This window comes from Odontesthes bonariensis, chromosome 5, assembly GCF_027942865.1.
Source record: "Odontesthes bonariensis isolate fOdoBon6 chromosome 5, fOdoBon6.hap1, whole genome shotgun sequence".
Lineage (NCBI taxonomy): Eukaryota > Metazoa > Chordata > Actinopteri > Atheriniformes > Atherinopsidae > Odontesthes > Odontesthes bonariensis.
The window spans coordinates 36,490,205-36,511,928 of NC_134510.1; the positions used below are offsets into that span (position 1 = coordinate 36,490,205).

At 41.1% G+C, this 21,724-nt stretch overlaps 1 protein-coding gene across 6 annotated transcripts in view; it reads left to right on the plus strand.

The window, feature by feature from the left end:
- syngap1b (synaptic Ras GTPase activating protein 1b) overlaps nucleotides 1-21,724 on the plus strand; it is a 230,972-nt gene that overhangs the window by 175,903 nt on the left and 33,345 nt on the right. For all 6 annotated transcript variants that reach the window (XM_075466269.1, XM_075466264.1, XM_075466267.1 and 3 more), the window contains 9 exons: nucleotides 4,869-5,022; nucleotides 5,307-5,405; nucleotides 10,535-10,774; nucleotides 12,807-13,142; nucleotides 13,217-13,361; nucleotides 15,194-15,338; nucleotides 17,223-17,459; nucleotides 18,452-18,653; nucleotides 19,460-19,662. In XM_075466269.1, the coding sequence (XP_075322384.1) occupies nucleotides 4,869-5,022; nucleotides 5,307-5,405; nucleotides 10,535-10,774; nucleotides 12,807-13,142; nucleotides 13,217-13,361; nucleotides 15,194-15,338; nucleotides 17,223-17,459; nucleotides 18,452-18,653; nucleotides 19,460-19,662 (1,761 nt within the window). The remainder of the gene's footprint in view (nucleotides 1-4,868; nucleotides 5,023-5,306; nucleotides 5,406-10,534; nucleotides 10,775-12,806; nucleotides 13,143-13,216; nucleotides 13,362-15,193; nucleotides 15,339-17,222; nucleotides 17,460-18,451; nucleotides 18,654-19,459; nucleotides 19,663-21,724) is intronic.

Below are 21,724 nucleotides of genomic sequence, written 5' to 3' on the forward strand. Positions count from 1 at the left end.
TTTTACTTCCTGTCCTTGTTAATCTGGTCTTGATTAACTGATTGCCACACGCCTGCCATGCATTTGTGATTAGTTCCCTAAGTATTTCTTCCCTTTTTGTTTCCTTGATTCATTGCAAAATCCTTGTCGGTGTTGTTGTCTTCTTGGTTCCTGGGCCCTCATTTATCATTAGTGCGTAGAATCCCTTCTAAATCCTGTCGTATGAGTGAAATTTAGAATATGCCCAAGTACAAAAAAAATCGGCATTCATCAAACGTTCTTACACAGGTCGTACGCACACTGGTAGGTAATCTGCAATGATAAATACCACACCTGCCAGTTCACCTTGCGCAGGCACAATCTAATTTGCATCATGGAACGCCCCCAATTAACCATATATGGCACCAACATTCCCTTTAAAAGCCACCGGAACTTGCTTGCTTGCGCTCGACTCAGAGCGCGGATCTCGAAAACACATGAGAAGCAATACAGAATCATACGCGGCGGACAGCACAGCTTTATGCCAATTACGCACACAGGCTCCACACCTCCACACGCATCGCGTCTGCAATCATAACTCATTAGGGGAAATCACATTTTACCAATATTTTAGAGACCCCTCAACATTTCCCGAATCATATTTTCGGGGGGTCTCGTGTCAGTTTCAGGGGGTCTCAGATCCCCCGAGTCCCCCCGTAGTTCGAACACTGACCATACATATAACCAATGTTGCAAACATGCTGCGCAACACTCACCAATAAGCTATCCATCTTCAACAGCTCCTTCTTGTAAACGAAGGCCCACGGAGCTGTTCTGCAAAATAAAGGAATCGGACAGCACCTGTATATGCACAGGTCTGGCTTGCATGCGCTTAGTTTCTCGCTCGAGAAATGGCCCCAATTCACGGCAGAGGTCGAGCAATGTATGTTTTGGAAATCTGAACCTGCTTAGAAGCCACTCACTACTTTCTGCCAATAAATCTGCACGCTCCCTAAACACGCGCTCCCTCCGTAGCGCACGGTTTTCCAGATCCTCAAGCAATGCAAGATGGGCCATGTTGCGTTCTGAATGGCATGTCCTACGTGTGCCTTTTATACCCATATCAATTAAACTAGGCTGATTATTGTCAGGTCTTCTGGTGAAACAATTATAGTTACACTCTGAATGAAATGCAATGAACGCCAGGTAGGTCTAATGCACCGTGCTTTGGAATTGCAAAGGCTACACGGACCCAAATGCCGTCAGACATACTGTAATGCAACAATTGCAACAATGAACATTGTAATATTCCCCTGTGCAGCAATCAACACCATTTGCAGTTTCATAATTCTACCACTAGGCAATGTGCGTAAGCATGGTCAAAGCTGTGCGTAGATTAAGGCACATTTCTAAGTTCAAGTACATGTTCATAAATCCCACACTTTGCTCAGGAATGATCGCACGCACGCTTTACGCACAGATCTGTTCCTAAGAAAGCTTGATAAATGAGGGCCCAGGTCTGGTCATTGCTCTCCATCGTGCTCCTAGAAATCTGTAATGAACTAGTTTTGGATTTTCTGCCTCGAAGCATTTGTGTTTTTGTGAAATAGAAGTTTTTAGTCAGTCATCCTTTTCCCTCCTGTCAGTAAACCATGTATATTTACAAGATTACAGGATTAACCATTAGCTAAATTAGCTATCAGTGCTATAGTTGGGCACTAGCTTTGGCTTTAGCTTTGACCACCTACAACCTTAGAAAGGTGAGGACAGAGAGCCTATGTTCTATGGAAAAGATTGGAAGAGCTGGTCCAGAGTTATTGTGTGATGGGGCTGTAAAGCTAAAGAAATGAGGAGTTGGCACAAGTTGGGGGCTCGAGGCTGATTCATGGCCAAGCTAACGGCTAGCCAGCTCTTATTAGCCACTGGCTAACTTCTCTTCATAGCTTTCATTTTTTTATGGCAGGTGGAGATGTAAATCCCATTCTATTCAAGCCTGTTAAAGTCAATGAGAATTTTTTATTTTAAAGAAAGGAGAATTACCAAAAGAGTACATTTTAAATAACAATTTACAATAAAAAATTACAATGTAAAGATGTCTAAAACTTCTAAATATTGCATTTTTGAAGAAGCCAAATTAGTTTTCAGGAGATTATTTAACTACTGGAATAAGCATGTTTGCATTGTTATCATTATGTATAATTATATTATGATCATATCATTTTATATATAGATTATTATCATTTTGAGCATCCCAAACCCATTCTGTCTTAATTTATGACAAAATGTTTTGTTTTTAAACCTTCATTTAGCATCTTAGCATCAACATTTGTCAAACCTTATCGTTTATGTTCAGTTTGAGACAGCAGCTGCAATTTTTTATACAAGCGGCTGGACCTTTATGATAAGATGGTAATTATTTGATTTAAGTTTAGTTTAACTCTTCAGTGTTTGTTGTCAGCCCTGCTTTTACTCCTTAGTTTTCTGCATCAAAGCACCAATCCTGTTCCCCTGTCTCTATATCGTTGTTTCCAGCCTGTCATCGCCGCTGATTTTTCTTCACAAGTGTGTGGTTCATCTGTCATGATGTGTTAGAAATAATGTGCACGTTTCCAGCCTTGTCTTTTTCAAGTCTCTCCACTGAGACCTGGCATAGACCTCTTCATTTCTTCCTTTTTTTTTTTTACCTCCAGCCCTCCTGCTGTCTTCTCAATCCCTTCATGCTTCCCAACTCTCACGCATCCTCCTTTCCCCTCAGCTTTCTCTCCTCTAATCCATATTCCGCTTTCTTCCTCTCCAAAGGATGCACTGTTTACATAATGAACATGATTTCCACTGAGAGGTTTACTTTCTCAACCCAATTGTTCTCACTCTTTCCTTTTCTCATGACTTCCCCCCCACTCTTTCCCTCCTCTCCTCTGTATTCCCTTCCATCTGACTCATTCCTTTGGGTCTATTTTTATCTCTCCCCCGCTCTCTGAGTTCCTCTCTCCCCGGTTCTCTACATGTAATCAGCGCTCTCTTGATGAACGTTATGATTGAATATAGACAAAAGCAGCGTGAGTGCATGCAGGGGAGAGGCAGACGCAGAGTCGACGATTCAGAGTGTTTTCTGTCTTTAGTTTTTCCTCATCTCCGTCCCCCTTCTCTCGGCTTCGTCGCACCTGACCGGCGCTCCTCTCTTTCTGGTTAGACTCATCATGTCTTCATGTGTCTGTGGAAGCTATGTGACTGTCTGTCAGCCGCTTATGTGCATGCATGTGTGCGTGGGAGTGAGGAGGCGAGCGGGATGGATGGGCTTTAACAGAGATGTTGCTCACTTTTCAGTGCGAGGTGTTTGCATATGTATGTAGCAGGATTAAGGATGCTGTTGTCTGCACAGTTTTGAATGTGGAGGAAAAGCTAGGTTTAGGTTTCCTGACATAATAGAATTTATGAAAACTGAAATCCATTTGATTGTGTATATAAGCTCGAATCATTTTCATTGTAAATGGTGTTTTAATGAGCTTTTGCATCCTTCTGTCCATGCCTCGTAGCCCGATCCAACAGTGTAGAGCAGATAGTTTCAGACTTTCCATATTTTTCAGGCGGATCTTCTGCTCTTCCTCCTCAGCCCACTCTTACCGCAAAGCAAGAGTGAGTCACAAAAGCTAAATCTGTGTATTTATGCATTCGGACACTGAGATAATTTTATATAGCGCAGCTTTCAAAGACTTGAAAGGTCACCAGCTAGATTTAACTAGTTCCTCACATATGTTTCAGCGAGCAACACTTTTATTAAACTTCTCATTCCTTAAGCAAGCAGGTTAGAAGACACGGAAAAGATGTTAATCTGTTTCAGAACGATCAAATTATTGGTCAAACAAAGCAACTGAGCAAAGAAATTTTCCAGTAAAACGTACATCAAATGTTAAAAGGTGAAAGTAAAAACGTCTCCCTTTAAGGAGCATAAAGACTGACCTCTGGAGCAATGGAAAAAGGGTCTCGTGGTCCTATGAGTTCAGATTTAGGTAGCCTGACATCAGAAGAAGAGGAGCAGGGAAGTGTTGCACCCGTCATGCTCATTTCCTCCTGCACAAACATGTGGGTGCGCTGGTGTGATCTGAGGTTGCTTTAGTCGGTCAGGCTCAGGTTCAGCGAAGTATTGTGCTCAAAAGTCTGAAGATACAGAAAGAGGGATTCTGTTAATAGTTGTTTTTCTTTCCTGATGATATGAGCATATTCCAGGATTGATCGGACATTTCTCTCCTTGTTCACTACATTAAACAGTTTTCACTCAATTATATCTTTTCTGGCATTAGATATCATCAACACATAAAACCCTTAAAGACTTGTTTAAAGCTTTATAACCTCCATAACCCTGAGGTTTTTCACTAAAACTTTATGTAAACATTTTTATTTCTTTATTATGTCTTGCTACTGGATGCTCGAATTTCCTTCGGGATCAATAAAGTCTCTATCTATCTATCTATCTATCTATCTATCTATCTATCTATCTATCTATCTATCTATCTATCTATCTATCTATCTACATGTGATCCACATGAGCACATGGAATGGAAACTGGGACATCCTAACATTTGGCTTTATTTATTCATTTCTTTCTACTCTACATACATTTTTCCTTTGAGTGTCTGAGTCACGTTGCATCAGGCAAGTATACAAAGGTTTTATTCACTCTGAATGGATTATACACGTGTGCCACGTCCAGTTTTGACGGATTAGTGTAGAAATTGTTCATGTTTTGTGGTACTTATTCAGCAGCACGGTATTTTATTTTATCATTTACATCTACCCGTTGACATGAAGGGCCTCCCTGTAGTTTGTTCTGCTGAATCCGAAGCTGCTTTCCATAAAAGAGCCCCCCCCTCTCCTCTCCCCTCTCCACATCTAACAAACTATTGCTCTCCCAGGACCCGTTTGATGAAGAGCTTCAAAGAGTCCCACTCCCATGAGTCCTTGCTGTCTCCCAGCAGTGCTGCCGAGGCGCTGGACCTCACTCTGGACGAGGACGCCATCATCAAACCTGTCCACTCCAGCATCCTGGGACAGGAGTACTGCTTTGAGGTGAGATGCTCACCACAGAGTACACGGTGCACAACAGTTAACGGCACCAAACATGCTCCAAGCTGACAAGAAAAAGATGTTTTTTTCTTTTCTTTTAAATGAACATGTGAAAAGCGAGACAGAGCGAAGACATTGAAACGAGGCTTCGCTCTCTCAGCTTTTCATTAGCGGAACATGACAGAGGTCGAGAGTGAATGCAAGACATTGTTTTGGTCGCCTTAGCTGCAGTCTCCATGGTGACTAATGGCTGTGGTTGTTGCATTTACCATTGGCTATAACCTCAGGTGACAACTTCATCGGGAACCAAGTGCTTTGCGTGTCGCTCAGCTGCAGAGAGAGACAAATGGATCGAGAACCTGCAGAGAGCTGTCAAGCCCAACAAGGTGAGGGGAGAGAAAGGGATGCGGTAGAGGAAGAAAAAAAGGATGATCCCTCTGTCTGTGTGTCTCTCTCTCTCCTCCCCGTCTCCCGTTGTTGTTTGTTTTCAGTAAGAGCGCACCGCTTCATTTCTCTGTGTGAACTCCATCCTCCTGTCTGTGTGTGTCTGTGTTGAGCTATTTAGCAGCATCCCCCAGCAAATATTAAAGCTGCACAAAAGGTAACGTTCTCAGGGTGGAGGGTTCCAAACTGCTGTGTTTCGAAAACCCACAAATCAGATAATGTGATTTCAATAAATTGTGCTCAGCAGGTTGATGTTTACCGGCCCAGCGTGTCTGCGATAGCTGATACCAAAGGATACTGAAGGAGAAGAGAAAAACATGAAAAGAAAACTAGGATTGAGTGTCAGAAGTTTAGCGTCTGCAGACCTTTTTAAGAGAAGCATTCGTCAGTGTGAGTAATCTGATAAGACATGTTTTGTGACACAGAACTGTCTGAGGAGTTTGGAAAAGGGCAGACATGTTCAAGTATATTTCATAGATGATCAGATTAAGCTTTTCTTTCTATGAGCTTCAACTTGTGAGACCCAGAAAGTTCAATTTCAATTCAATTCATTTTTATTTATAAAGCGCCAAATACAACAAATGTCATCTCAAGGCACTTAAATAACAAAATCCGATTCAAGCCAATTGGAATTAAATTAATTGTAATCATAATTATTTATAAAATAATCCAATTCGTTCATATAGAGCAAATTCAAAAACAATTTCCCAGCTAAGGAAACCAACAGATTGCACCGAAACTTGTCTTCAGTCCAATCTCCCGTCCTGTGGTGCCTGAGGCGACTGTGGAGAGGAACAACTCCCTTTGAACAGGAAGAAACCTCTGGCAGAACCAGAACCAGGAAGGGTGGCCATCCGCCTCCACCAGCTGGGGTTTGAGAAGACAGAAAAGAGGGGAAAAAAAACACTGTAACACCATTCAAAGGATATCTGTTGGAACAGGGAAACACCAGTTAATGACCACAATAATGTCACATGTACATAATATCATTTGAGAAATTAAAAAGGGGAAAAATAGAGTAAAGTGAGGAAAGGTGTGACAGATGAGGCCCCCCAGCAGTCTGGGCCTATAGCAGCTTAACTATGGCTCAGGTGATCCTGAAACATCCCTAACTATAAGCTTTATCAGCAAGGAACAAAGTGACCTCAGTGGAGTCGGGAAAGTGAATAGGAACCTCCACCCGAGGATCGCCACAGCCACCGGTGCAAGATGCTGATCCAAACTTTACAAAACAGACACCATCCTGATTTTTTACCCAGAAACCTCACAAGGTCATAAGCCTTCCTGCGCCCAAGATTTCTCTCACACGGTCCACACTAGCTGTACGGGGTATGTACAGTAAATCAAATCCTCCAAATCAATGCCTCCATCGAGTAAAAACACCTGTTTCAGCTGAAATTGTGAGGTATTTCTGAGTAGTTCGTGTCTAACCTGCAGCAGTGAGTGGTTATCGTGCTTTCAGTTCGGACAATCAGTGCAGATTCCTGATGGCGAGCCAAGCTAACCGCCGGGCAGAGGGACAAACCAAACCAAAGAGGGAACTTTTATCCATTCCAACCAACTCAAACCTCAAATATTTTTCATGAGCAAACACATGTTGTGGATTTTTTCACTTCTTAACTTTTGTATCTGTTACAAAACAGATGTTTTTCATCCGAAGAGCAAACATGTTGCAGCACAGCTGCTGTCCTCATTCTAATCAGCAGTTAGCTTGGCTCGCATGTGAGAAATCTCCCCTGATTCTCATTCCTGAGAGTGTAACGAACATTTGTCTATAACAGGAAACACACAAACTGCTCCTCAGTACTTTAAGCAACCTCAATTTGAAAATACAGAAATGTCCCTTTAATATTGTTGGATTTGGAGTAAACAGGATAGCACAAATTTAAGCATGCAAACTTAGCATTCAGCTGTTTATGCTGTAATTAGATCCTTTAAATTTAGGTTTAAAAATGCTTTTATCCAGTTTTATCTAATCAGAAGCCTTCTGAAAGTTAAGGGTCCTCAAGTGTCTGTACAGTCAGAGAATGGTTCATATTTTCCAGTCTGCTAAACACATGTTTGTCAGCTAATTAAATTCTAATGATGAAATATCACAAAAGCGCACCTTAACAGTTATAAACATATTTATATATCTAATGGAGTTAGAAGAATCCGACATTGAGCATTCGTGTGAAGAAATGTCAAAGAAAAAGATGGTTGATGATAATTTTTTTGCAGCATCAATGCGCTATTCAAGAAAATAAGATGGTGTATTGATAAGATTTTATCAACTTAAATTCAGATAATCTCTGCTCTTCATATTGGCTCACCAATAGTCTAATATTTGTCTTTGATAGTTTTGTAAAATTGCCCGATACTCCCCCTCATTATCAATAAAAGTGAGCAGACAAGCGAGACATGCCTGATAGCAACCAGGGACCGAAGTCTGTCTGAGATGAGACATCATGCGTGCTGGATGCCTCGTCCAGATGCTCGGGCCGCGGGGGGTCCTGGCTGAGTCATGAAGCTCCCAGGATTCCTCATGGTTACCCTCTCCAAATCGCACTCCCGCCTCTACCTCTTCACAACATGCACTGAGCATCTCAGAGCAGATGTACCAGCAGAGATAAGACTCACTGCAGAGACCAGGATTATCATTATTCGTCTTAACTTTCTGGACCCTTCAAAATCCCTCTTTGAGCTCTACTTTTTTTTTTTTTTTTTTCAATGCAAAAGTGGAACCCCCACTCCACCCTGATTTAGGCTGTAATTGACAGAAACAGGGATGCTGTAACATGATATCAAGGCAGAGACTCGAGCCCATGCTGGCGCTGCTGCGCTGCACGTGCCCTGGAAAACTGAGCCACCAGATGCCCGGCACATTCAAATTAATTATGCCGTGTGTTTGGCAGCAGATATCAAAGAGCACACAAACAGCAAACTTAAAGGGATAGTTCGCCTCTTTTGACATGAAGCTGTATGACATCCCATATTAGCAATATCGTTTATGAACATTTTCTTACCCCCTGCTGCGTCCTGTGAGCAGAGTTCCAGCCTCGTTTTGGTGTTGACGAAGGTAGTCCGGCTAGTTGACTGGGGTTTAAAAAATAAAGCGTCTTGCTTCTCAAAACAATATGCGTTCAAAAGAGTAATACATTTGCATCACAAAATCGTTCTCCAGGAAAAAGTCAGACCTCACAATCGCTTGGCGCTATTTCCTCTCCCTTCGTATCACTGCCTGCTGCCGACAGCTGCGCCTATAAATCTGAGCGAGTGGCAAATGACTTGTGGAGTCCCCCAGGGGTCAATTCTTGGCCCTCTTCTGTTTAACTTGTATATTTAATTCAATTCATTTTTATTTATATAGCGCCAAATACAACAAATGTCATCTCAAGGCACTTAGATAATAAAGTCCAATTCAAGCCAAATGGAATTCAATTAATTGTAATCATAATTATTCATAAAATAATCCAATTCGTTCATATAGAGCCAATTCAAAAACAATTTCCTAGGTAAGGAAACCAACAGATTGCACTGAAACTGAAACTGTATATGCTCCCTTTGGGTCAGATATTGCAGAACTTCAACATCAATTATCACAGATATGCAGACGATACTCAACTTTATGTGTATCGTCTTTAACACCTCATCTTTTCTTTCATCTCATACTTTAACACCTCATCCTGACTGAACGCGAGCGAGCGATTGATAAAAAGTGATCAGAATGCGTACTCTTCAATCAGCCTGTCCTGACATGCCGCGAGCGACATCGCTCCGTCCAGCGATGACGCCGACCCCTTATAAAATCGCCCGCGCTGTCTCTATTTGGACGACATTTCGCGGCGGCGTCCCGTTCTTATTGGTTGAAATGAACACGCTGCTCCCTGTTGACAAGCTAGTTAGGAACAGCTCAGCATCACTTAGGGAATAATGGACGAGGAGAAGCTGATCTTTACTGTGGAACAGCACCCGATGGTTTATGACAACAAACCCCCGTACCACAAAGATCTGAGCCGAAGGGAGTCAGAGAACTCAGTGTTTCAAGTGAGTACTTTCTGAACCAATGGAATCACTCCCGACGAAATCGTCACGCTGCATATTACGACACCCTCGCGAAATTTCGTTGTCGTATCGCGTCAGTTTAGCTCGTTCGCTTTCAGTCAGGATGAAGATGATGGTATTACAGGTGCGCCTGTCAGCAGGCGGCAGCACGCAGTGATATAAAGGGAGAGAAAATAGGTTCAAGCGATTGTGAGGTCTGCCTTTTTCCTTGAGAACTTTTTTGTGATGCAAATGTATTACTCTTTTGAATGCCTATTGTTTTGAGAAGCAAAACACTTTATTTTTTAAACCCCAGCCAACTAGCCGGACTACTTTTGTCAACGCCAAAACGAGGCTGGAACTCTGCTCCCAGGACGCAGCAGGGGGTAAGAAAATGTTCATAAGATATCACTAGATATTGCTAGTATGGGATGTCATACAGCTTCATGTCAAAAGAGGCGAACTATCCCTTTAACATCTGTAGCTCTTGATGATGCTGACATACTAGGGATTTGAAAGTAAAAATCAACCCAACCACAGTGACTTTCAGCCCAACTGAGATGACTCGGCTTCGGTTTTCTGAAGCATCAATCAACAATCTGCTGTGGAAAATGACAAATATAACTCGGGCTTTGTGATTCGTGATTAGGAAGTGCAGCTGTCTACAGAAACATTATCACCATCGTTTGTCCCTTGTCTTTTCTGCACATGTGCATTGTGTGTTTCGTGTGTGTTTTTTTTAAGTTTAAGGGGATTATTCTTTTCTTTTGTGTGCCTGTCGTGCTGTTTTCTTTCTGTGTTCAAGGCGAGAGTTGAGAGCAACTCATCAATTCCAGCCTACCGTCCACAGTAGCCAAACCGCTGTGTCACCAGCTATTTTTTTCTCGTTCTTCTACAGGCCGACCTGCTGTCGTCTTTTTTCTCACTCATTACTGTTTCTTTATGTGTTCCATCATTTTGCATCATCTACTCGCAGTAAAGCTTTTTTATTTAATGGCTGTCACTGGATGCATTTGAATTTGTTTGACCTCTCTTCCTCTGCCCTCAGGACAACAGCCGGAGGGTGGACAATGTGCTCAAACTGTGGATCATAGAGGCCCGTGAGCTTCCAGCTAAGAAACGCTACTACTGCGAGCTTTGTCTGGATGACATGCTGTACGCACGCACCACCAGCAAGCCCCGCACCGACACCGTTTTCTGGGGCGAGCACTTTGAATTCAACAATCTGCCGGCTGTCCGGAACCTACGCCTTCATCTATACAAGGAGACAGACAAGAAGAGACGCAAGGTGACGGAGAAAGAGGTCACACGAATGTCTGAGAGAGGCTCATTTTCTCCTAGGCAGAATAATTGTTTGAATATATGCTTCATATTAGCATCCTGCTATGTTTTATGGGATTATTTCATATCCGTTCATGTCATATTTTCTATTGATTTTATTCAAATGTTGGTTGTAGTTAGTTAAACCCAAATAAATTTTGGGTTTGAGGGAAGGGGAATTGCAGTGAGTATGTTCAAAAGTGCAGAGCCTGCTTCAAAGAAGAAGAAGAAGCCGGTAACAATTCCAAGTATTGATGAAATAATCATCGACTCATTACCGCAGACGAGCAACCCTTTCACCACTCTTCAGACTCTCAGTATTTTCAGCAATTTACCTTTTTAGGCTGTAAAAATAGAGTTTTGCTGGTTTGTAAAAGGCTTGTTCTCAGAATTAGTTGTAAACAACCAGGGATACAGTCTTAGCCTGTGTTCGAAAACGCATACTACATACTACATACTTGCAAACTGCATACTTCCATACTGCATAGTATACTCATCGATCAGACAGTATGCAGAGCGTTTACCCACAATGCATTTCACTCCTGCCCGAGCCGAAATCAGCCGGCCTGAAGCTGATTTCACTTAAGCTCTAAACTCTGTAAACTTTAGCAACATTTGAAACATTTTCAGGTGAGAAAGTAGTCGTTTAGATCCCCAACGTGTTGAAAACCTGACAAAATACCGGCTATTTACAATTTTGTTCCCACGAATTCAGCGCTACTAAAGCTAGCCGCAGTGAGCAACGCACTTCCGGTTATTTTCACAAAATAAAATACCCGTTGCCTTTTATCACAGGGAAAGCCATTACGATACAATTGGTGCTTTTGTTTTGAAAACAGGAAGTGAACCTACCCTCGTTGTAGCTAGCTTGAAACTGCCGTTTTGACAGGAAATGACGATCAGCGACATCAAGTTACGTTGCATCTTGGGTAGTTTGAGCATGAGTAGTAACCTCATGATGCATACCCAACATTTCGGAGAATCTAGTATGCATCCGGGAACTTCTCGCTTACTCAAACCCGCATACTAACTCAAAAAGTTAGTATGAGTAGTAGGAGAAGTATGCGGTTTCGAACACAGCCTGTGTAATGCTACTTATTGTAAATATAGATTTAAAGGCCGGCTTCTGATAAATTCAAGGTTTTGGCGTTTTGTTAGCATGTTCGTGTTTGTGTGAATTATTCAAGACTTTTTTTAAGATTAACCACCCGCCTCATATACACACATATACAAAAGCGAGAGTGACAGCCATTCAAGCTGTTTATTTAGCTAAGATGTTCTTTAGCCATGCAAGGCTATAATTAATATAGCACAAAATGTGTCTGAAAAAGAGATGCTAAGTGTTTCTTACAGATAAAATGTGAAATTTCTTTGCTGGTGCTTCATTCTCAAATGACCCATAGTCACTGACAGAGTTTGCACTGGAGCTCATTTTCTCATGTAATCTGTGTGCACTCATTTCCTTTCAGCTCAGTATGAGAGTAGCTACTGTTGTTTTGCTGCTCTCTTTTTCAATTTCAGGTGTGTTTCTGCTGCCTGTTTGGCATCACTCACTCCACACGCTCATAACACATAAACCAGAGAAGCTAAATAAGAGAGACTCACATTGAGCTGAAATATAATGAGTGCACACAGAAACATTTCTTTCTTTAGTTAATACAAACCGGTCATACATCTGTTAATCAGAGCTTTCTAACAAGCGTAAATCCACCTAAACAGAACCATGTTTAAACCTAATGTGACAAATTGGGCACAGTGCTGTCGACTGCTGGAGTAAGACACATCCCCAAATGTGAAACGAGTCGAGCGTATTGAGTTGTGGAATATCATAGCTGGAAAAAAAAACTTTCTTTCAAAACATTCTTTAATGAAAAGAGATTAGTTTCACACGCAGTTCATTTAAAGTCTTTAAAATAAACAGTTTCTCTCAGGTACATTCATGCATAATTCATGCCTTGACAGATGCTTATTGTAACTATCATTTTTTTATGTCCTTAAAGGAAAAGAGCACATATTTAGGACTCGTCAGCATCCCCATCTCAAGCATCACTGGACGTCAATTCGTGGAGCAGTGGTACCCCGTCATCCAACCCAGCGTCCTCACAAAGGGAGCTGGTGTTGGAGGAGGAAAAATCATCAATGCATCACTTCGCCTCAAATCCCGCTTCCAGACCATGAACATCCTGCCCATGGAGCTATACAAAGAGTTTGCAGAGTATGTCACCAACAACTACCGCACCCTGTGCGCCGTGCTGGAGCCCGTGCTGAGTGTGAAGAGCAAAGAGGAAGTGGCCTGCGCTTTAGTGCACATACTGCAGAGTACAGGGAAAGCCAAGGTACAGGAAACAAAGCTTTGTCTGCGCTGGTGATGATAAAAGAATAGCAGTAACGTAGCTTTCCCTTTCTGCAGGACTTCCTGTCCGACATGGCGATGTGCGAGGTGGACAGATTCATCGACCGAGAACACCTTATCTTCAGAGAGAACACTCTGGCCACCAAAGCCATAGAAGAGTACCTCAAACTGATCGGACATAAGTACCTCAAGGATGCTATAGGTGAGCCGGAACATGTTGCAACACTATACACACACCAAATGAAATTTAGTAGATTAACTTATTGCATTTTTAAATGACCAAACTCTTCTTACTCTACATTCAGGCATCTGAACAGGCAAATTGTAATTGTTCTATCACTTGCTTACAGTCGTTGTTTCTTGGCGCAGCTGTGTGGCGTTTGATGATAGACTGAATTAAGTTATCATTCTGCCTCAGCACAAGCCTGATGTCTGTACACCCAAGAAACATCACCTCTCATAAGTAGTAAAATAAAAAGGAAGAAAAGGGCTTGACATGTTTTACTACTAAGCTTGGTTGTATAAATGGTTATTCTCTACTGTACTTTGGAGCCTTATACATATATACATTATCCTGTAAGTTTCAGTGTGATATATATATATATATCTTTATTAATTAATTAAAGCTATAATGTGTAATATTTCACGGACAATGAATGTCTCCATGTCGCTCCGCCATTTTAAAACTACGGGATTTGTAGAAGGACATGTCATCAGCAACATGGAGTCATTCATTAGGATGTAACACTCTTATGTACATTCGTATGCTGAATATAAAGAATATAAGAACACTGCACTTTTGTGATGGAGGTAATTAATAACGATTGAGGTAATACTTGTGAATGATAAGACTCAAATTTGTTAATAGACAACGTGAAAGATTACACATTATGGCTTTAATTAATTAATTTAATTGTTTTATATTTTTTTTATCAAATCAAATTTATTTGTATAGCACATTTCATGTACAAAACAATTCAAAGTGCTTTACATAAAATAAAAGCATTGCAGCAGGGAGTGGAAGAAGCATTAAAATACATAAAAGAATATAAAGAGAAACAAATAAAATAATTTAAATGAATTTAAAAACTTTAAATTATTATTATTATTATTTTTTTTTTTTTTTTAATTAATTAATTAATTAAAGTTTTTTTTTTCATTTTTGATTTATTTATTTATTTTGTGTGTGTGCGTGTGTCTCTGCGTGTGTGTACATATGTCTGTTTGTATGTGCTGGGGTGGGGATGGGGGCTGCTTTTAAACATGTATAGCACTTTGTGCTACATTTTAATGTATGAAAAGTGCTTTATAAATAAAGTTTGATAAGACGAGTGCAAAAATAGTCTCATTTATCATATTAACAGTTCAAGTACGTAGCCTTTAAGAATTCATTTCAGTGTATAAGATCCAGTGAACAACAAATAAATACATTTCAAGGTTATTTAGGTGGAAAAATTCCACCTTAATGAGTATATGAACAAACACCGTAATGAATTGTCTAACTGTTTTTCATATTTTCATCCATCGCATGTAGAAGAACAGTTAATGCTTAATCTACTGTTCTGTCAGTAGATGATATCTGACAGGTGTCAGGAAGTTCAATCTTTTAGTCATGGTTTGTGAACATTAGCTGAAATAATCTGCCTTTTCTGTCATGCTGAGTAGTTTTTATGATTGTTCCCTAATGCTTACAGTTCAGTTTGCTCAGGTTGTGTTTTATTTAACTTCTTGTTAGATGAGCAAACCTCGAGCACCGTGACTGGAGAGAGGTGATCACAATCTATAAATGCTGACACGAGAAACAGAGTTGATTCAGAGAAGATGTCTTTTCTGCTTTTGTTGCTTCGTGTGATGCTTCAGTAAATCATCAGTCATCAGTCAAAGTTCCCCAGGCATGCTTTATACACAGAAATGTGTTAATCTTTTTAAGATTTTACACACAAAATGCATTTATTTTGTAAAACGTTCGGTCCTTGATGTTGGTTTTAGGCATTAAAATGACTGAACTCGCTACTAATGAAATGTCACTTGCAGGGGAGTTCATAAGGGCCTTGTATGAGTCAGAGGAAAATTGTGAAGTGGACCCTATGAGAATACCACCGTCTGTGCTGCCAGACCACCAAGCCAATCTACGAATGTGCTGTGAACTGGCACTCTGCAAAATTGTTAATTCCCATTGGTGAGTTGTTGCTAAATGCAAAAATACGACCACAATTCCCAAAAGGTTGTGAATAAAACTGAAATTGATTGAAATGATTTGCACATCTCATTAATCAATGTTTTATTCACAATAGAACATAGAAAACATGTGAAATGTTGAAATTTTTTACTCGTTTTACTTTTTACTATCACATAAAAAATGTTCGCTCGTCTTGAATTTGTTGGCAGCAACATGTCTGGGAACTGAGGAGCCCAGTTGCCGGACCTCCGGGAGGGGAATGTTAGCTGGATGCTAGCTTCTCAACAGTCCTGGGTCTTCTTTGTTGAATGTTGTGTTTCATGATGCTCCACATGTTTTCAGCTTGTGAAAGGTCGGGGCTGCAGTCAGGTCAATCCAGCACCGTGCTGTCTAACATTGTCTTGCTGAAATATGCAAGGCCTTCCCTGAAAAAGACATTGCCAGGATGGGAAGATATGTAGCTCTTAAAACCTGGATGGACCCTTTCCAAATGTGTTAGTTGTCAGTTCTATAGACGCTATAATGCACCCCCATACCATCAGAAATGCAAACTTTTGAACTGAGCACTGATAGTAAGCCGGAGGATGATTTCCAGTTTTCTACTTTGTCTCAGTCCATTTTAAACAAGCTTTGGCGCAGAGAAGAAAGCTCCATTTCTGGATCGTGTTCACATATGGCTTCCTCTTTGCATGATAGATTTCTGGAAGTGTTTCTGAGCCCATGCAGTGATCCGCATGCCAGAATTATGCCAGTTTTTAATACAGTGCTGCCTGACAACCCAATAGTCACGGGCATTTTGTATTAATGTTTGACCGTGTTCCTTGTTCAGAAAGATTTTTCCAGATAATCTGAATGTTCTGATGATGTTATGTACTGTAGATGAAGTCTTTGTAATTTTGTGTTGGAGAACATTATCCTGAAATTGTTCCACAATTTGTAGATGCGATTCTTTGCAAATTGCTGACTCTTTGCCCATCTTTAGTTCTGAGAGAATCTGCCTTTCTATAGTGCTCTTTTATACCCAGTTAAGTTAGTCAGTGGGTTACATGGCATTGTAAAAATTGGATTAAGGGCTAAATTACCATAAGACTGAGTTATTAAGTTCATGTAGACACCTTAGTTAGAATGAAAATTGGATCGGATCGAGTTACTCGCAGTCGGATTAAGACCCCGAGATAACTGGGTTGAAAGTCACTCTAAACCTGCTTGTAGACGCTGAAGCACGTGGTGAATCAGACTTTGCGTTCTGCGCATGCTCCAGATGTTTTCCCGGGGTCGTGACCCGGAAGTCAAAGGAGACGATATTCCTGTTGTTGTCGCCGTCAGAAAGAAACAAACAACGCGATGGAGAATGCTCCGTTGGGCATCGAGTTTGTGCAACAAGCAGCTCATCACAGACCAAATGTAGAGGGACGTAGCTACATCTGGCTCTGCGTTCTCCATCTTTCTCCAATGCCTGAGTTTGTTGTTGTTGGTGGTGGTGAAGAGGTCAACAGGAAGTGGCTCTATTAGCAACAGTTGGAATGGGTACAGCGCCACCTATCACACCGGGGTATGACACGCTTTGTGCCTCTGATCCCATTCATTCACCGCCATATATCCAAGGAGAATTACCCTTGCTCAAATAAGGAGCATAACCCAACTATAGCTATAATCGAATTAATCTCATCATGTAGATCCACTGACTGACTTATCTGTGGTCAATCAACCTAATTAGTTTCCACATGTCCCTCCAGCTGTTTCCTTTGGTTCCACTATCTTCCAGCCTTTTCTTGCTCCTGTCCCAACCTTTTTGAGATGTGTTGCTGCCATCAAATTGATGAAGCTGAGAAAAACGTGTCCATTGTTGTGACTGACACTAGACTGTTTTATGTCGCTTCACAGTGTGTTCCCTCGAGAGCTAAAGGAAGTGTTTGCTTCGTGGAGAGTTCGCTGCGCTGAGAGGGGTCGGGAAGACATCGCCGACCGCCTGATCAGCGGCTCTCTCTTTCTGCGCTTCCTGTGTCCTGCCATCATGTCCCCATCTCTTTTCAACCTGACCCAAGAGTATCCTGACGAGCAGACGTCACGCACGCTCACCCTCATCGCTAAAGTAGTGCAAAACCTGGCTAATTTCTCCAAGTCAGTAGATTCTGATTTAATCTATAGCAGTTATTAGACATTAACTAACCCATCCATGCTTAATGTTTGACCGGATCATGTGCGTAACAAAGTTGCATTTAGTGAATCTCTTTATCCTTACTGTATAATCAAGAAGACTTTTATTTACATTCATATGGTAAATCGTGTACAGTCATTCATTCCTGTAGTGTCTGTAATGTTTGTAACATGCAATGTTGGATTAGGTATTTTTTTTCTGTATTCTGAGACGTAGATCATAATCAGAAATAAAAGAAAAACAACTTTTGTCACTGGGTAGAAGCTTGAACCGTACAGCGTACAAAGTAATTATAAATGACAGTGTCATCTGCATATTGGCGGATGTAAGCATATGGAGCTTTAATACATATATGGCCCATATCATTTTCTTTAAAAAAAAAAATTCAGTCACAAATTTGTTTATTTACACAGAAACCACTAGGTTTGCTTCAGCCAGATTTATCTAACTCATTTAACCATCAGAGAGAGTCAGCCAGCAGATATCCACTGTGAGACATCCTCATCCCTGTGCCAGTCATCATTTAAATGAGATCAGTTTGAGCTCAGGAAAAGGCTAAATCATCAGATGACAGGCAATGGTTTGGAGATCATAGTTTGCCTAATATATGTAATCGGATGATTACCTTTCCATGTGACTGTTTATATGCATACAGTCAACATGAATCTTAACCACAAAGCTGCCAGTACCAAAAACACCCACCCCTTCTGCTTGTTCATTTGCAGATTTCTTCTCTAGAAGTTTTATTTTTGTCTTAATCACTCATAATAAATTATGTATAAATATAAAATTAGGTTTTAATTGCATATATGTTTGAGCCTTGATGCAAAGCCATAGGAAATTAAATGTATTTATGTAGAAGAATCAGAAGTCTAATTTCCCTGCCGTGTCTCTGACCTCTCTTTTGTCTGTTACTTTCACATGTCCACCTCTTCCCTTCCTCTCCCACCTGCAGGTTCGGCAGTAAAGAGGAGTACATGTGTTTCATGAATGAGTTTTTAGAGATGGAGTGGGGCTCCATGCAGCATTTCCTGTACGAGATCTCTAACCTTGATAGTGTCAGCAATGCAGGAGGCTTTGAGGGATACATCGATCTGGGCAGAGAACTGTCTATTCTGCACAGTCTTCTGTGGGAGGTCATCGCTCAGCTCAGCAAGGTATACACAAAACCATTTAATCTGTTTAGATGTGTATTAGCACCCATTTTCTATCACATACTGTCAAAATGTTTGATTCCAAAATCATCTTTTGTGCAAGTTATGTTGTTTGCATTGTTATTCATTGACTCTGATTTGTTTACCTGCCAATGATCCCATCAGATTATTGACCAAAACATTGCACATAATTGTCCTTTGAAAGTTAGTCAGTGGGCTAGAGTTCATTCTTTGGCCTAATTAAAGGGAAATAAATGCAACGGATTGAGTTTTCTCTGTAAAAAATACAAATACCTTTCCGATAATTTTCTAATCTTTGTTCTATTGGCTAAAAACAAACTAGGAAGAAAGCTGGAACGGAATGTACGAACATAATGATGTATTTTCCGCATCAAGTGTTCATTTTTGTGGTTCAGGTTGAAAAAAAGAAAAGAAAAGAAAATCCAACCCGGATCCACAGTTTTAGCAGATTCAACGTTGAAAACGTCATTGAATTAACACTTTGTTTGTAAATTTGATTGTTGAAACACAAACATTTGTTCACTATCATCACCAAAACAACACCTGAATCCCAGACATTTACAGAACCGAGGCATCGGATGCTCTAAAATCTTGAATGTTCTGTCACCGTGCAGCCAAACTGAACAGAGTCAGACTGAGTATGTTATTTTCAGACTGTTGCTGTTTTCTCACCTCAAACATTAGACTGTAATTAATTTCTCAAGCCGGAGCCGTCATCAACGTATCAGTATCAGGCGAGTGAAGGTGGATATATGAAGCTTTAATGAGACACTTTCCTCTAACCACAGGATGCAATCATCAAACTGGGTCCTTTACCTCGCCTCCTGAATGACATCAGTATGGCCTTGCGTAACCCACACCTCCAGAGGCAGCCGAGCCATCAGACGGACAGGGTGCAGGAGAGACAGACGGACAGGCTGCTGTCGCGGCCGAGCTTCAACCGTGGCATCTCCTCAGAGTTTCAGAATCTCATGATGAGGGATCTTAATAGGTAGGGACTTTGTTCTTCTGCATTAATGGGTTGAATTGACTCAGATCTTGTACTTTATATTACTCTGACTCACTAGACTTTGACAAAGTGGTTCCAAAAACTTCAACTTCACATGTTCCAAAAGTCTATGAGACGTTAATAGATTTATTAAAAAGATATTTCCCTTCTGAGCTTCTTCCCTCTATATTTTTTTCTGGGTACAGTTGCTTTTGCGTTTGAGCTGCCAGGCAGTTTTTGACTCCATCAGATACACCGCAGCATGTTTCAGAAGCATCCCGGAAGCGTTTTTTTCTACGGTGGCCGACATGTGCAAACGGCAAAACAAATCCAACAGTAAAAACGCTGCAAGAGAAAAATGCGGCAATCACAAAAATGGCCGGAGCACACGCGATGCAAACTTCAAAACACTACAGAAGTTCGCCCGGCCACTAGGGGGTCTTGGCCTTTGGGAAAGGGTGATCGACTGTGAGAGATCGGAGGAGTAACGAAGGAGAAGAAAGTATAAAGGTACGTTGTCCTTTACGTTGTCTTTTTTAAACACTTGGCATAAAGACATAAAGGACAACATACCTTTTTTTAATAGTACAAAACATTGAACAATTACACATTCAAGGTCCGGGGGTGGTCACTATTTTCGAAAGTCAGAATATCGTACACAACATGTTAAAATAGTCTCACTCATCGGCCATTTCTGCCATCGTTCATCAAGTCGGATTGAGTCATTTGATCGAGGACATGCAGTTTGTTTTACAATATCAACAAAAGTATCTGTAGTGGGGGCATTTTTCTGGAGCCAACATTTTGTGATGGCCTTTTTACTTGCTGCCAGCAAGACCCTAAGAAGATAATTATCAGCTTTACTCAATCCATCTGGAATATTTCCAAGATGGAGAGTTAGGAATGAGACATTGATATTGAAACATGGAACCTTTGAAATGATATTTGCCACTTCTCTCCATAAAATCTGGATGGGGAGGCAAGACCAAAAAACATGGGCCTTATCAGTGAAGACCTCTCCACATTCTCTCCAGCAGGCCAGTTGTGTGCCAGTCTGTTTGGGAGTTATAAAGAAACAAATTAATCTCTCCAAGTCCAGGAGTTGGTGGAGGATGACTGTTTCCCAGGCTTTCAGCCACATGTCCTCTGTTATCACCACGTTCAACTCTTTTTCCCAACGCTGTTTCACATAGTCTAGGACAACTTACCTTTCGACTTTCTTCTCCTTCGTTACTATGGTTGATCTCCCATAGTCGATCCCCTATCGGATTGGGCCTATCCCACACAGGTCGAGAGCCCCTAGTGGCCTGGCGAACTTCTCTTGCAGCGTTTTACTGTTGGATTTGTTTTGCCGTTTGCACGTGTCGGCCACCGTATTTCTCTATTCCACTCCTATAAAAATTCCTCCCTGGGTCCAGATGCATAAACTGTTCTTCTTCCCTTTTCCTACATACAAATCCTGTGCTTATAAATGAAGAACATGAGGGGAGAAATGGCAACATCACACATTCTTCGGACCGTGCAAAAACACAAGGCTGAAATGGTGAAGTAGTGGAAGTTTGTTTCATAGAATTAGTTTTACTAACACTTTGTGTTTATTTGTGGCCGCTTGAAATAACTGCCGACTTTACGTCACGAGCCTGCTTAATGGCTGTGGAAGACCTTGCTTAATGAGTTTTTAAAAGAATGACTGGAGATTGTCCTCTTTTTTTTGGCTCATCCATGTCTTTAGATTTCCAGCCAACGTACCACAATCAATGTGTGTTGTACATATGTGTCTCTCTCCTGATCATCTCCAACACAGGCAGTAGTTCATCCATCATTAACTCGTGTCATGATAGCCAGAACAGATTTTCTCACGTCTCAGTTTCATATTCAGTGAAATTGTTCTTCTCTGCTGTTGAAAGGCAAAGCTTTTGATTTACCGGTCCATCTTCTTTCCAACCCTTGCCTATGGTCATGAGATTTAAGTTGTTACTGAAAGAATGAGACCGGCCCAAATCAGTTTCCTTCCGTGGGCGGCAGGGCTCAGCCTCAGAGATGGGGGGGGGGGCTTACATATGTG